Raw genomic sequence first — 14,565 nt, forward strand, 5'->3', positions numbered from 1 at the left:
CATCACTATGGAAACAGAGCCCATGGTCAGCCCCCGATCTCCTAAGAGTCCAGTCTCCCAGGAGGATTGCGGTCTCTGGATGGAGGTTGGCTGTAAACCGGCAGAGGACACAGATATGGCCAAAGACAACTCCTCCCTGACTTCTGGTGAAAAGCCCTGTGAGGCCTGGCAGGCTGTCATACCTCCTCCTCCCCCTTTGGTCACCGCAGGCCACCCCAATGGGATGGAGGAGGATGACGATGTCTTCATCCTTCCCCCACCATGCACAGACCCCTCTTGTCCAGAAGAGGGCAGCACTATTGAGCCCAATATAAAAGTCTCAGGTGGGGCCATAAGCGTCACAGAGGCTAAAGAAAATCCCAGGAGCTTAGATGGAGTCCATGCTGAGCAGCCTAGCAGCACTCCAATCGTGGACAAGGCTACAGTAAGAGTGGAAGAGGAGCAGCTGACTGAACTGAAGAAGGGAGGATCTGTGGATATCACAGTGCTGACTGAAGGAACTGGCTCTGCCACGCCACCACCAACAGACGGAAATAAAGCAGTGGGTGCCAGTAGCCCAGAGCAGCCACATCCGAACATGGAAGTCAGCATTCTGAAAGAGACAGATCCTGTCCCGTCATCACAGACATGGGTGTCTGAGCCAGAGCACTGCCTTGACAACAATAGTCATCCAACCTATGAAGGAACCATCATGGAGCCGGAACATACAGACGAGAGTAACAGTGATGTTGAGGACATGGTCGATGGTAGATCACTAGACTACGACATGACCAAAGACAAGTGGGTCAGGAGAGACAGTGCTAGCAGTGACATCCAGTGCCCCCAGCCTCACCTTTCTATTTCAAGAGGCTTATCCAGAGAACAGGTATCAGTGCCCTCGCCTCAGTCACCTGCCTCTGAGCAGCAGGAGCAGCAGGAGGCTGGCAGCCTGACAGTAGCTAAAGACATCCAGCAGGGGGAGCAGCTGCTGCATCGCCTGCACCTGGTGCAACAGAGACAGGACGGACCACAGGTGCCACAGGAGCCGCCTTCACACCAGGTAGCCATGAAGACAGCCAATCAGGATACAGGCTACCAGGAGGTAGAGAGAATCGAGTGTAGGAGGGAGGAGGAAGAAGAAGAAGAGGAAGGAGGGAATGAGGGAACCGGTGAAGAGAGAGAGCAGGGAGAGAGAGTACAGCTTCACACTATCGAGGTGGAAGAGAAGGCAGCGTTAAGTGAGGAGGACACAGAGATTCCAGAGAAAGAAGATATTCAAACAGTGAGAGGAGAGAAAGCGGAGGAGGTCCAGTCTAGTCCTCCTGCCCAGCTCAGTGTCCAGCCTATGGTCAGGATGGAGACGGAATGCAGTGACGATGACCAGAGTGACAGTGGGGTGTCCACTGACTTCTCCCCTGTCGGCACACACGAGATCCAGATGACCACAGCCCCCACCATTGACAACAAGGCTCCCCCACCCCAGAATGAGACTCCCATCGAGAGGGAGATCCGGCGAACTGCTGAGAGGGAGCAGAGCCTGCGGCGGTCCAGGTGCATGTCAAACACCCAGGAAGGTCAGGAGGTGGTGGACATCCCACTGATGAAGACTCCCCTGCTGGCTAAGACACTGTCCTCTAAGGTGGGGCCGGGGCAGGGCGCCGACTGGCAGTTCTCAGAGAAGAAGATGCAGAAGGAGATCAGCCAGGAGATCCAGAGGGAGCTGGTCCTGGTGAACATGGGGAAGATCCCTGGAGTCTACAGCAAGGGAACAGTACGCCAGATGAGGGAGAGGAAGCTGCTGTTTGAAGCCTTCCAACAAGGCAATGTAGAAGGACCCACCAGGCACAGGAGACCCCCCACCACAGCAAGCCTGGGGATGAGAGGTCATGTCTACCCCTCTGTGCTGGAGAGGACGCGTAGCATGGAGCTTGTCTCTCTCAAAGGCTGCCCTCTCTCAAGAGCCCACTCCCACCAGATGTTTGACTTAAAGAGCCAAAAGGAGGCTAGCTCAGGCCAAAACCCAAGTGCAGAGGGCCAACCGGCGGATAAAGGAGCAGAGCGGAAGGTGATTATTCTGGAAAGTGACGACACAATCATAGCCCACTATCCGAACCAAGACAGAGGAGCCCAGCGCCTCTGCAGAAGCCTAGACTGCCTAATTATAGGGGGCACTGTCTTTACTGAGGAGGAGGCCACGGATGAGGTGAGGGGAGAACAGCCAGGGGATGAGGACGAGGGCTCCGACATCCTCAGGGAGAACCCCTTCTTTAAGCTGCGTCCCTCACTGGCCATGAAGCCGGAGGTGGAGAAGGACATCCGGGAAGCCAGGGAGAGGGAGGAGGAGCTCCGCAGGCAGAGGTGCCGTCTGTACGGAGAGACAGGAGTCAGTGGGGGCAGGCCAGACAGCACAGAGGACCCCGGCCCAGACTCACCTACCACACTCACTCCCTTATCCACCTCCTCTTTCAAAGCATCAGGTCAGTGGATATGTCCTGTTTACACTTAAAATTCCTTTGTGTTTGAATTGGGGCAAAGTGAGGGAGAGAGTCATACAGTATGTTCGAATTTTAGCAGAAAGTATTTGTTTGTACCATCATCATATGGTGTTGCGTCAACGTTTGATAAACACACCTAGCTGAGGGCATGTGGATAAGCCAGTTATAGCCTCATTCATTCCACAGCACACATTCATCCCAAGCCAAGCACTTTAATGTCTGCCTATTTGCATTAGCATCAGATAATGTTATTATGGGCACAGTATTGTCGTCAACTTAGTGTCATCCCTGTCACCAGCGGTTAGAGCAAGATCACTCTGGCTGAACACTTATCTGAATCAGCAGCACATGCCACAGGGTGACTTTGTAGGATGATGTAACCAAAGTTACCACACTAGTACTCCACTGGCCAGGAAGTTCAGCTCAAGGGTGTTCTGGGCATCTGCATGTTTGAGATAGCAGATATGTCTTGGGGGGCAGCAGGGGGTTAGGGTTCTGTGAGGACAGTGCAGTCACAACTTATTCCTGTCATGTAATGTAGAATCATATGAGTGTGTATATTCTAGATTGATAAATGACTTGTGGGCATGGGGATGATTATCTATATGGCTGTGACCTGTGACCATTGATATTAGAGGTCTGGGGGGGACAGACAGAAAAATATTATTTCCTTGACTTCTAGCATGATTCAAATAAAATGAACTAGTTCCAAAGAATAGCCATCGGAGGAATTACAGTAGGAGTTATAGTACTGCAATGGATATCAGTCTGTAAATCATTTCCTTATCCCATTTCCTTATTCCTTATCCTGCCTCTCTGCAGTTGATGGCCGACAATCCAAGGGGAAGTTGGATCGGACCTGGCCTCCTCCCAATCCTAAGAGTGCTAGGGAGAACCCTGGACTAACACAGGTACAGCTCTGCCTTCCTAAAAGTTTCCTCCCTGTGACAGGAACACAACATGTCGTTCACTCACAAACTTTTACTGGATGTATCATCAAAAGGATTGCAATTTATAATGTATGTCTGTCTCTGCTAGCAATGTAACAGTAAGGGTTCTGTTTAGAAGCGGTGTATTTACACTGGCAAAACTGACCTCAACATTTATTTTCATAAATGACTGCACTATAATGTTTGACATCTGACAAGAGATGTAGTTATATTCAAGTACTGTGTGTGACTAAATGGAGATTCAGACTGAAATCTAAGCAAACCTAACCTGCTAATCAGACTAGCTAAATCCATTTCCTGTGTCCTGCATTATCTTTCCAGGAGCCCAAGGTTTACAAGGCAGGCGGCCAGAAAACTCCTCTGTGGCAGCGTTGGGAGGCAGGTATGGTGAACGGGCCACTGCCACGGGAATAGGACTGATACTGGAGGTCACTAATACCAGTCCCTCTATAACATTAACATTCCAAATGTATCACTAAGGAACTAGGATGATAGAACTGCATCATTCAAATTGTGGCAATGACTTGAATTAGTTTTAGCTTGAACATTCTATGCTTTGTAAGACTGAAATCTGTGTTGTATATAACATTACAATTTCATTGCAAATATTTACAATGTACAATGTACAAAAGACGTCCTCTCTCATTTAATTGCTCTGCTTGTAAAGGTATAACTACTCTTCAGTGTTCGATCAAAATGACACGTCATCCACAATTCAGATAAATGTCATTGTCAAGGATTGCATAAATGTGAAGGTAATCAAAACTACTATCAATGTTTCAATAAACTTACATTTACATTTTACATTTTAGTCATTTAGCAGACGCTCTTATTCAGAGCGACTTACAGGAGCAATTAGGGTTAAGTGCCTTGCTCAAGGGCACATCGACAGATTTTTCACCTAGTCGGCTCGGGGATTAGAACCAGCAACCTTTCGCCGTAATCATATCTCAGTCCGTACATAGCTCAGTTTTGTCCCATCAGGCTCTGCTTATCAGTATTGTACAGTTTGTTAATAAAATCCAGTGAGGGGAAATTAAGTGCATACATTAAATATCATTTTCAAATCAACTCTGTCTAATTTATCTTGCTACATGAAAGTTTCTGTCCTTCATGTTATAGTCATGTGTGACAGTGAACTACCAAGGACCTACTGTAATTGGCATTTTAAAATGTTTTTGTTATATGCTTGGACCCAGATGCATTTTGAAAGCCAGATGACTATTAACCTGGGTGCAACCATGTTTGACTCAGCAAGCAGAGTTAGCTGACCATAACCCATCCAGTCTACTTCAACATGAGCTGATGCCTCTGTGGCCAAAGCTAAGGTGTCACTGGGGGTCTCTCTCTATCTGCCATAAGTTAGAGGTGAGACAGACAGCTTTCTGGACTCTCAATGTGTGGCTGGGATCCCCCTTCCCATCTCAGGTACTGTACCACTGGCAACTCATTATAAACATTATTGTCCTGAATGACATGGAGTAACCAAAACAGTCCATCCACATATAAAACAATGTAATGATATGATTCAGATGAATAGTGGAAACAGGGTTCTGTTTTAACACCAGAAATCTGTTTTTCTGAGTCAAGGGTTCAGTCCTTTCCTGTTGGCAGGTAACATAGAATGACAACAGGTAAGATGGAATGACAAAACAGAACCTTCTATATTGTCCAATATATATAGGCACCATATATATATTGGCTCTCCTGTAGCTCAGTTGGTAGAGCATGGCACTTGCAACGCAAGGGTTGTGGGTTCGTTACCCACGGGGGGCCAGTATGAAAATGTATGCACTCGCTAATTGTAAGTCGCTCTGGATAAGAGCGTCTGCTATATGACTAAAAAAAATGTTTTACTAAGAGTCTTATTATCAGCAGATGGAAGTTCATTTAGGCCAAATTTTAGAACTACAATAACGTTCACATTATATTCATTTTAAGTTAGAATATATCTTAAAATGTAGAAGAAAGAACCCAGGGGACTACCTGCTATTTCTGTGTTGCAATTTAGAAAGATACAGCAATGTTTGAAGGACCCAAGGCAAGCAGCACCCTCTTGTGGCACTGGAAGGCAACAGTAAAAATCCATAAACACTGTAAAATGCCACTGTAATCAAGTAATGTGCAGGATCTTTATTAATGCAGATACACATTTGATACATACTGTAGCTAGGTCATGTGTTTACCAAACATATATCAGTCTCAAAAAGCTGATAATTAAACACTTTCTCCTACTAGTACTTTATCCTGTCTGTGATCAGACTCAGTGGAGAGTGTCTAATCTGTGAGGTCACAGATATGACCACTAAATTTAGCCTCTCTTAGCACCATCTGTCAGTCCCACTGCCAGGGAGGAAGGACTCCAGTCCCAGTGTTAATTGGTTGACTGTTATCACCATGCAATGGGCATAGCCTACAGTAGATGGGACAATGGTTAAAAATTGCCCTCTAAAGATCCCGGATATAGATGTGTGAGTTTGATTTGTTTGAGAAAGCTTTCTGTACGCTAATGCCAAAGTTGATAGTTGTCAAATAAAAATGACACCCTTACACACACACACACACACACACACACACACACACACAGCACACCTGTGTCAATCCTCACTCCTCACTTTATTTGCAAGATACAATGATCCTCCCACAAAGCCTGAAGCTGATTGGCTGCTGCATCTCTACAGTATGTGAGAGTGCTGCTGCTGTTGGTGGTGGCGATGGAGCCTATGGAGGCGGGGTTGGCGAATCTCAGGCCGCTCTGCCTTTCTGCCAACAGCCCAGGCCAGGTGGAGGAGTAGGAAGGTGACCGCCCACCTCAGGCTCAGCAGCAACAGCTGCAGCAGGAGGAAGGCCCTGAGCATCTCCCACCCAGTGTAGCTCAGGAAGAGAAGCCTGAACTCCAGAGAGGACCACAGCAGGAGGGAGTTGAGCAGGACAGCCAGGGCCTCAAAGCCCCCGAAGACCCGCTGCCACAAAACGTTAACCCCGGGGGATGTTCTGGGGAAGGGGCGGCGCGCTCCTGAACACAGGTGCCACAAGTCCATGCAGGATGTAGCTATGATGGTCAACAGGCACCAGAGGGCACACTGGGGGTAGATGCCTGAGAAGAACATGACGTGGCAGTAGGAGATGAGGAGCTCCAGGTAGCTCCAGGTCTGGGTGTCACACGGTGGTCTGTTGCTCTGTTCTGTGATTTGTCTAAGGATGGGAGACTGATGTTCCTGGTGGGCGCGGGCAGGGGGCGTCCTCATCCTCCTCAGGCGGGGCAACAGCGTGGCGGAGAGCAGCTTGAGGCCCAGGTGGGTAGCCAGCTGCACAGACAGGTGGAAGCGCACCATGGAGAGGTCATTCAGGACCAGAGCCCTGTAGAAGTGGACGGAAAAGTGGTTGAAGAGGCAGGAGAGGATAACCTCAGGGATCAGGGGCTGTTGCCATGGTGACTGTTGCCCTGGCGGCTCGGGATCAGGGCTGAGGCCTTGGGACAGTTGGAATGCAACACAGTCCATCCCTGCCATGGCAACCGTGAGGGCGATTTCAGGGAGGTAGACAAGGATGTGGTGAAAGATGAAACTGAGCTCTTCTCTCAGGAGGATGTCCCCCACTAGTCCATCTAGGTGTAAATACATCAGGATCAGGATGGAGGAGAGGCAGAGGGTGCAGGTTAGGAAGGTAAAGGAGTGTTGCAGTCTCCTCCAACTCATCTTTCCAAAAGGGTGGGCATCGATCTGGGGCTGTGGTGGTGCTGTGCCCTGTGGCACCCTGGGCACCGCTGCTGCTGTTGATGAGTGACTGTGTGACTGATGAGTGACCACAGTCCCCCAGTCCCTCTCCAGGGCTTTGCTCCTCTTCCCCCAGCCCTGCAGGAACAGCTCTGACCACACCACACTGGAGAGGGTGAAAAAGACCAGGTTGTTCCCCAGCCTGAGGGGGTAGAAATAGAGAAACATGGACATGGTGGATTTCAGGAGGAGAGCACTGACCATCGAACTCTCAAACCCAAAGTAGAGGGCCACCGCCTCCCCGAAATAAGCCCTGATATCCTCCAGTAGCTGCCGATGCTCTCTCTGGCTGAAGGGTTTGAGACCACACCAGCCAACCCTCCACCTCCCCTGGAGGCTCTGAAGCAGTGGGGCTTCATGTAGGGGGTAGGTGTTAGTTAGGACTCCGAAGCGGGACATACTGGCCATCACTGGTTCTCCTGGGAGGAGGGGAATCCTCTGGAACACCTGGATTTCCTCCCACTCCCCCACTCTCAGCCTGGCCAGGATCCTCTGCACCAGGGTCACACACTCAGCCGATGACAGCATCCCATAGACCCCCTCCGTGGGGCGTGTCCCCCCCAGGTCCCCCACCTCCCGCGCCTGACCTCCTATAGGGCAGCAGGGCTTGTGTCTGAACAGAAGGTCCTCGTCAGCCTCCAGGAGCAGACGCTCTGGGGTGGCCCCAACCACCATGATGGCACCCCCAGCCCTGGTCCGGCTGATCACTCTGGCCAGCAGGTCTAGTCCCCCCAGGGGCTCGGGTGTAAGGATCTTCCCCAGGAGCCAGTCCACAGTGTCAGCCTCCACCTCAGGGTGGAACTCCAGCAGAACCAGAGGGGTGATCTCATTGAGGCGCTGCACGGGAAGCATGAAGGCTGCCATGGTGACGTTGGTGAGTTCTTTCCTCCATGTGTTCCCTCCTCCTAAAAACATGCCGTCCCGGAGGGCGTTCATGGCTCCTTCTTCCTGGTGTTGACAGGGGGTTCTGCGTAGTGTTCGCCAGCCCCCTGCTTCCCCTCTTCTCTTCACAAGGTACAGGGACAGGGCTTTGATGGAAAATATTGTCTCAGCACACAGTGCCACAGGGATGTATGATGAGACTAGCTGTAGCTGTGAGAATGTCTGACAGTGGGGAAGCACAGTGCGGTTGCATTGTGACATCAGCATAATGTCATAGAAGAATGGTTGTCACTAGTAAGCACAGCCACACAGTCAGAATTGGCTATATGATACAAATTCATGAAAACAAAAACTTGCTTTTTGGTCTTAATTTAAGGTTAGGGTTAGGCATAAGGTTAGCAGTGTGGTTAGGGTTAAGGTTAGGTTTAAAAACTGATTTTAAGAAGATAAATTGTAGAAGTAGGTGGGGTTTAGTCATAACCATGACTTTGAGGCTGTGGTAACTAGTGACAACCTAGAAGAATGTTTTCTCATACACTGAGCTAGAATGAAATTATCATTCATCTAATTTTGGGCACTGAGGTGATGGCTTTGAGACTGCTGGAAAATATTTTGCATAGCTTTTTATGAAACATAGGATTTGTAAAAGTATTTTTACAAGTCTACACCCTCCTTGGATTTCTTCCAATTTGATTGTGTTACAAAGTGGGATTAAAATGGATTTGAATTGTAATTTTTTTGTCAACAATCTACACAAAATACTCTGTTATGTCAAAGTGGAAGAAAACTATGTTTTATTGACCCTCTGAGTCAATACATGTTAGAAACACCTTTGGCAGTGATTACTTGGGTAAGTCTCATAAGACCTTTGCACACCTGTATTGTGCAATATTGGCCCATTTTTCTTTTCAAAATTCTTCAAGCTCTGTCAAGGTGTAGGGGATCATGGCTAGACAGCAATTTAAGTCTCGTCTTAGATTTCCAAGCAGATTTAAGTCAAAATTGTAACTTGGCCGCTCAGGAACATTGACTGTCTTCTTAGTAAGCAACTCCAGTGTAGATTTGGCTTTGTGTTGTAGGTTATTGTCCTGCTGAAAGGTGAATTGCTGTCCCAGTGTCTGGTGTAAAGCAGACTGAAGCAGGTTTTCCTCTAGGATTTTGGCTGTGATTAGCTTCATCCCGTTTCTTTTCATCCTGAAAAACACCCCAGTTTTTGCCAATGTCAAGCATACCCATACCATGATGCAGCCACCAGTGATGTGTTGTGTTGGATTTGCCCCAAACATAAGGCTTTGCAGTTAGGCCAAAAAGTGTATTCCTTTGCCATGTATTTTCTTTTCAGTATTACTTTAGTGCCTTGTTGCACTAAAAAAAAAAGTTGTATTTGTATTCTTATCACTCTGTCATGTATGTCATTATTGTGGAGTCACTACAATGTTGCTGAACCATCCTCAGTTTTCTCGCATCACAGCCAATGAACTGTGTAGCCCAATGGCCTCATGGTGACATCCCTAAGCAGTTTCCTTCCTGTCCTGCAGCTCAGTTCAGTTCAGAAGGACGACTGCATCTTTGATGTGTCTGGGTGGTTTAATACATCATCCACAGCATCATTATTAACTTGACCATGCTTAAAGATATATGCTATGTCTGATGTGTTATTGTTTCCCATCTACCAATCACTGCCCTTCTTTAAGAGGCTTTCGAAAAGCTCCTTGGTCTTTGTAGTTGAATCTGTGCTTGAAATTCAATACTTGCCTGAGGGACCTTACAGATGTTAAATGTATGGGGGACAGAGAAAGGGGTAGTCATTCAAAAATCATGTCAACCCCTATTATTTCACACAGTGAGTCCATATAACTTATGTGATTTGTTAAGCAACATTTTTACTTCTGAACTAATTTTGGCTTGCCTAAACAAAGGGGGTGAATACTTATGCAACGACTATATTTTAGTTACACAATTTTTATTACATTGTAAAAATGTGTAGAATTTTCTTTTCACTTTGACACTATGGAGTATTTTGTGTCGATCAATGACAAAAAAGTACATTTAAATCTGTTTCAATCACACTTTGTAACACAACAAAATGTGAAAAAGGTTCAAGGGGGATTAGACTTTCTATAGGCACTGTAGCTTTCATACTCTCATGATCAAAGCATACAAAATCATTAATTTACTTACATGAAAATGAGTGTTCAATTCCTCTTTAGAAATCAAAAATAGTTTATCCAATTAACTGTAATAAGTAGGCCTAATGAATAGGACAGCAATGAGGCTCTGTGGGTGGATTCAGACATGTGATACCATCTTTTACCAGAAGATGGTAATATCACCCTTACAAATAGGGGAAAGCATTTCCTATACTGTACAGTAGTTCCACAAAGTCACTACAAGGGTAATATGAGGTACTTAGAGGTAGAACACTGCTACTTGTGATGTGCACCAGTTAACACCAAGTAAAACGATTATGAACAGCTCAACAACACCACCTGCTAAACTGATTAGTTTTTCTATTTCTGAAATACCATTGAAATATGAGTCCCTCTCTGACTCATAGGCTTGTATACAAAGCCTGCAGTGTAGTGTTTATTATGCAATTGATACAGTTTAGACTAACAAAAGCTATTGGAGGGAAGCCAAGCCTCTCAGTGTTCCAGCATTTCTTGGAAACCCATCGGCTGACTTTCGTAATTTCTTCTGGGAATATGAATATTCATGCCTCCAGCCAGAAAACAGCAGAGAAAACAGGGAGTGGGGAAGGAAGAGGGTGAGAGAGAGGAGGGTAAGATGCAGAAGTGAAAGAGAGAGACAGTACAGTCCATTCATTCCAGTCTCATTCTCCCAGTGTTCGTCAATAAGAGGAGCAGTCTGTGTGGGCTCAGGCAGAGTATAGCTGTGACAGCTCTGAAATCACCACTCCTTCAAATGCCATGAGATGAGATGGGGCCCAACAAACTGCCAGCAGAGACAAGCCCAGAGGATGACTCACCCACCTCACCCTCCCATCATCATCCATCAGGAAGCTCTCAGGTGGCTCTGCCCATCTGCCAGATAGATGTGTATAAGTTTTCTTCCACAGGACAGATATGCATCGATGAATACTTCATGACCACTAAAAGCCTGTTTTCTTCCTTCAATCTAATGTAACTGACATCTATGAGGTCCTTTGAGGTGGATGAAAAGAAGAATGGGTGAGGAGGGAATAAATAACTTTTTACAAAGATAATGAATGAGTCCAAGGTTTATGATTGGGAAACATTTTTTGTGCATTTGCCATCTCAAAGAAGAAAATATTCTGTAAAACCTGAAATGTAAATTCATGGAAGCACAAATATTTGTCCCCAATGGTGATTTTCAATCACCTTACTTCCAGGAGTGCAGACCATTTTGGTTCTAGACACCACTATAAGTTATATTTCACCTCTGTGGACAGGAGATTCTGACTTGCCTGTACTGCCATCTGAATAAATGAATTGAAATGAATAAACCAACATTGGAAGAGGGTCCATGGTGTAATAACAACCAACAGTCCTCAAATGGCCCAACTATGGTATGCCATTGTGCTCACTATACCCTGCCCTCTCCCTTTCTCCTTCTGTCCTCCCCAGTTCCAAAACAAAAACACAGTTGTCTAATTCAATAAGACAACATTACAAGGGCCAACAACAAAGACAAGGTTGTCACAATTAGATGATGAATAGTTGGCCTCCAGCCTCGCGAGCCACCGGATCCCACAAGCTTGCATGAGGGTCGTTCCACCTCAAAAAGCTGAAGAAAGATGATTTCCACACCCACCATCTCAGATTGTTCTGAAATCGGTTGTTTTTAGAAACAGATAAGATTAGCATTCCTGCAAAAATTATTTTGTTGAAATATAATTTAATCTCTGAAACATTAACCTCATTGATTGCACCCAAATTTGCCATTTTCATTTATAGGATTCATATAATGTTGAATAAATATAGTACCTAACATCCGATTTGTACCAAACTGTTTTCTAACAATGAGTTAGACATTTGGAATCAAAGAAATTGTCAAAAGCCACCCACGGACCCCCCACATCCCACGCCAATCCCACACCAACAATGAGTATAAATATATAAACTTAACATGGAACAATTTCAAAGATTTTACTGAGTTACAGTTCATATAAGGAAATAATTCAGTTGAAATAAATTCATTAGGCCCTAATCTATGGATTTCACATGACTGGGAATACAGATATGCATCTGTTGGTCACAGATGCCTTTAAAAAAAAAGTAGGGGAGTGGATCAGAAAACCAGTCAGTATCTGGTGTTTGACCACCATTTACCTCACGCAGCGCGACACATCTCCTTCGCATACAGTTGATCAGGCTGTTGATTGTGGCCTGTGGAATGTTGTCCCACTCCTATTCAATGTCTGTGCGAAGTTTATGGATATTGGTAGGAACTGAAACACGCTGTCGAAAACGTCGATCCAGATCATCCCAAACATGCTCAATGGGTGACATGTCTGGGAAGTATGCAGGCCATGGAAGAACTGGGACATTTTCAGCTTCCAGGAATTGTGTACAGATCCTTGCGACAAAGGGCCGTACGCTATCATGCTGAAACATGAGGTGATGGCACGACATGTGCATTCAAATTGCCATCAATAAAATGAAATTGTGTTCCTTGTCCGTAGCTTATGCCTGCCCATACCATAACCCCACTGCCACCATGGGGCACTGTTCACAATGTTGACATCAGCAAACCACTCGCCCACACGACGCCATACACGTGGTCTGCAGTTGTGATGCAGGTTGGATGTACTGCCAAATTCTCTAAAACGACGTTGGAAGTGTCTTATTCAATTCTCTAGCAACAGCTCTGGTGGACATTCCTGCAGTCAGCATGCTAATTGCACGCTCCCTCAAAACTTGAGGCATCTGTGGCATTGTGTTGTGTGACAAAACTGCACATTTTAGAGTGGTCTTTTATTGCCCCCAGCACAAGGTGCACCTGTGTAATGATCATGCTGTTTAATCAGCTTCTTGATATGCCACACCTGTCAAGTGGATGGATTATCTTGGCAAAGGAGAAATGCTCACTAACAGGGATGTAACCAAATATGTGCACATCATTTGAGAGAAATAAGCTTTTTGTGCGTATTGAACATTTCTGGGATCTTTTATTTCAGCTCATGAAACATGGGACCAACACTGTATGTTGCGTTTCAAATGTTTTTCAATGTAGTATGTTCAGAGAAATGAGTCATTGAAGTTGTTAGGTTTATGTCCCATCCTATATCCTGATCTTACCAGGTTCTGACCACTAGATGGTGCTGTTCCTGCTATTAGGTTATTCTTTTTTACAGTGGTAAACAAGTCTGGTATATACACCAGGCTAGCTAGAATCTTTTCTCTGTGGTGATTCAACACCAGTATGCAATATTGTACACTTCCACAATAAATCCTTTATCAATTGTCAAAGTAGCAGCATGGAGCAATGGTAAAACCCCAGGGTTTCTCAATCCAGGAAAATAATGATCGCAAGTGAGGACCAGCTCAACCTATTGTCCCCATGTCACAATTATAGAGCCTATATCTGATAACAGTAGATGACAGGTCCCATTACTGACCAATCAGAATGGGTTTTTAGCCTTGGCCACTAGCTCTGGCATAGGGTTGGTTCAGAGGATCAGGGGCTGAAGTCACTTTGGGTTAAGCTCTTACAGCCAACTGTTCAAAGCCTTTTTTCACTGTTTTCCTCTGTACTGCCATTACTGTATTTAGGGAGTTAGTGGAAAGACCGTATGTGCAGTACTTTGGATCTTTCTCTGGAACACCAATAGACATTACATAAACCTCAACATCACATCATGGGCAAAACATTAGTCCAACAAGGAGTTTCCATCACCGAAGCTGTGAATACTCTGTTTAGTTTTCAGGGGGAAAGATATGCTTGATATACAAATGCTTGTATTGGCAGCATATCTTTTTATTTATTTATTTTTATTTCACCTTTATTTAACCAGGTAAGCCAGTTGAGAATATCTCTCTAGATATACAGACCAAAGCATGCAGTGGTCACAGCTGACATACTGTAGTTTCAGCATGAAAGTCACTGTGAGTTTTATGTTACAGCTACAACATGAATATGAACTGAAGTCAAGACTGGTACACAAGGATGAATCTCGAAAGGGTTTGTCTGAAAACGCAGGCTAAAGTGAAGCCCTATAAAAAATTATGGAGCAAAGTTTCAGATGAGTTTCCTTGTCTCTGTTTTTCATTTTCATTTTTTAAAATTAATATTTTCTAATGTATTTTCCTTCTACCTTATCTAAATGCATATCACATGCTTTCATATCTCACTCTCTTTTCTTCATTACATTAGCTTGATAATCTGCCCAGCAGCAGAGTAAGGAACAGGGAAACTACAGCCGTGGTCCAAAGTTTTGAGAATGACACAAATCTTAATTTTCACAAAGTCTGCTGCCTCAGTTTTTATGATGGCAATTTG

The 14,565-nt window shown here is 45.5% G+C and overlaps 2 protein-coding genes across 2 annotated transcripts; one reads left to right on the top strand and one right to left on the bottom strand.

Moving 5' to 3' along the window:
- Nucleotides 1–1,131: 1,131 nt before the first annotated feature.
- On the top strand, nucleotides 1,132–4,234 carry LOC311100680 (uncharacterized protein). The gene is made up of 3 exons (XM_084141628.1): nucleotides 1,132–2,456; nucleotides 3,297–3,385; nucleotides 3,746–4,234. The coding sequence occupies exons 1-3, from the start codon at nucleotides 1,325–1,327 to the stop codon at nucleotides 3,836–3,838; spliced, it is 1,314 nt and encodes a 437-aa protein (XP_083997754.1). The 5' UTR covers nucleotides 1,132–1,324; the 3' UTR covers nucleotides 3,839–4,234.
- A 1,865-nt stretch (nucleotides 4,235–6,099) lies between these two features.
- Nucleotides 6,100–8,343, bottom strand: LOC311139265 (anoctamin-10-like; the record flags this gene model as incomplete). Its single annotated transcript, XM_084174154.1, has 1 exon — nucleotides 6,100–8,343. The coding sequence occupies one exon, from the start codon at nucleotides 8,341–8,343 to the stop codon at nucleotides 6,100–6,102; it is 2,244 nt and encodes a 747-aa protein (XP_084030280.1).
- Nucleotides 8,344–14,565: the final 6,222 nt, after the last annotated feature.

This window comes from Coregonus lavaretus (genome assembly GCF_964263955.1).
Source record: "Coregonus lavaretus genome assembly, chromosome: 2".
NCBI classification, from domain to species: Eukaryota; Metazoa; Chordata; class Actinopteri; order Salmoniformes; family Salmonidae; genus Coregonus; species Coregonus lavaretus.

What these genes read in the sequence shown, in the direction of transcription:
- LOC311100680 (XM_084141628.1), top strand. Translation starts at nt 1,325, where the DNA reads ATGGTCAGGATGGAGACGGAATGCAGTGACGATGACCAGAGTGACAGT. An exon ending in CTCCTCTTTCAAAGCATCAG is followed by an intron (nt 2,457 to 3,296) that starts GTCAGTGGATAT and finishes GCCTCTCTGCAG; the next exon opens with TTGATGGCCGACAATCCAAG. An exon ending in AGAACCCTGGACTAACACAG is followed by an intron (nt 3,386 to 3,745) that starts GTACAGCTCTGC and finishes TTATCTTTCCAG; the next exon opens with GAGCCCAAGGTTTACAAGGC.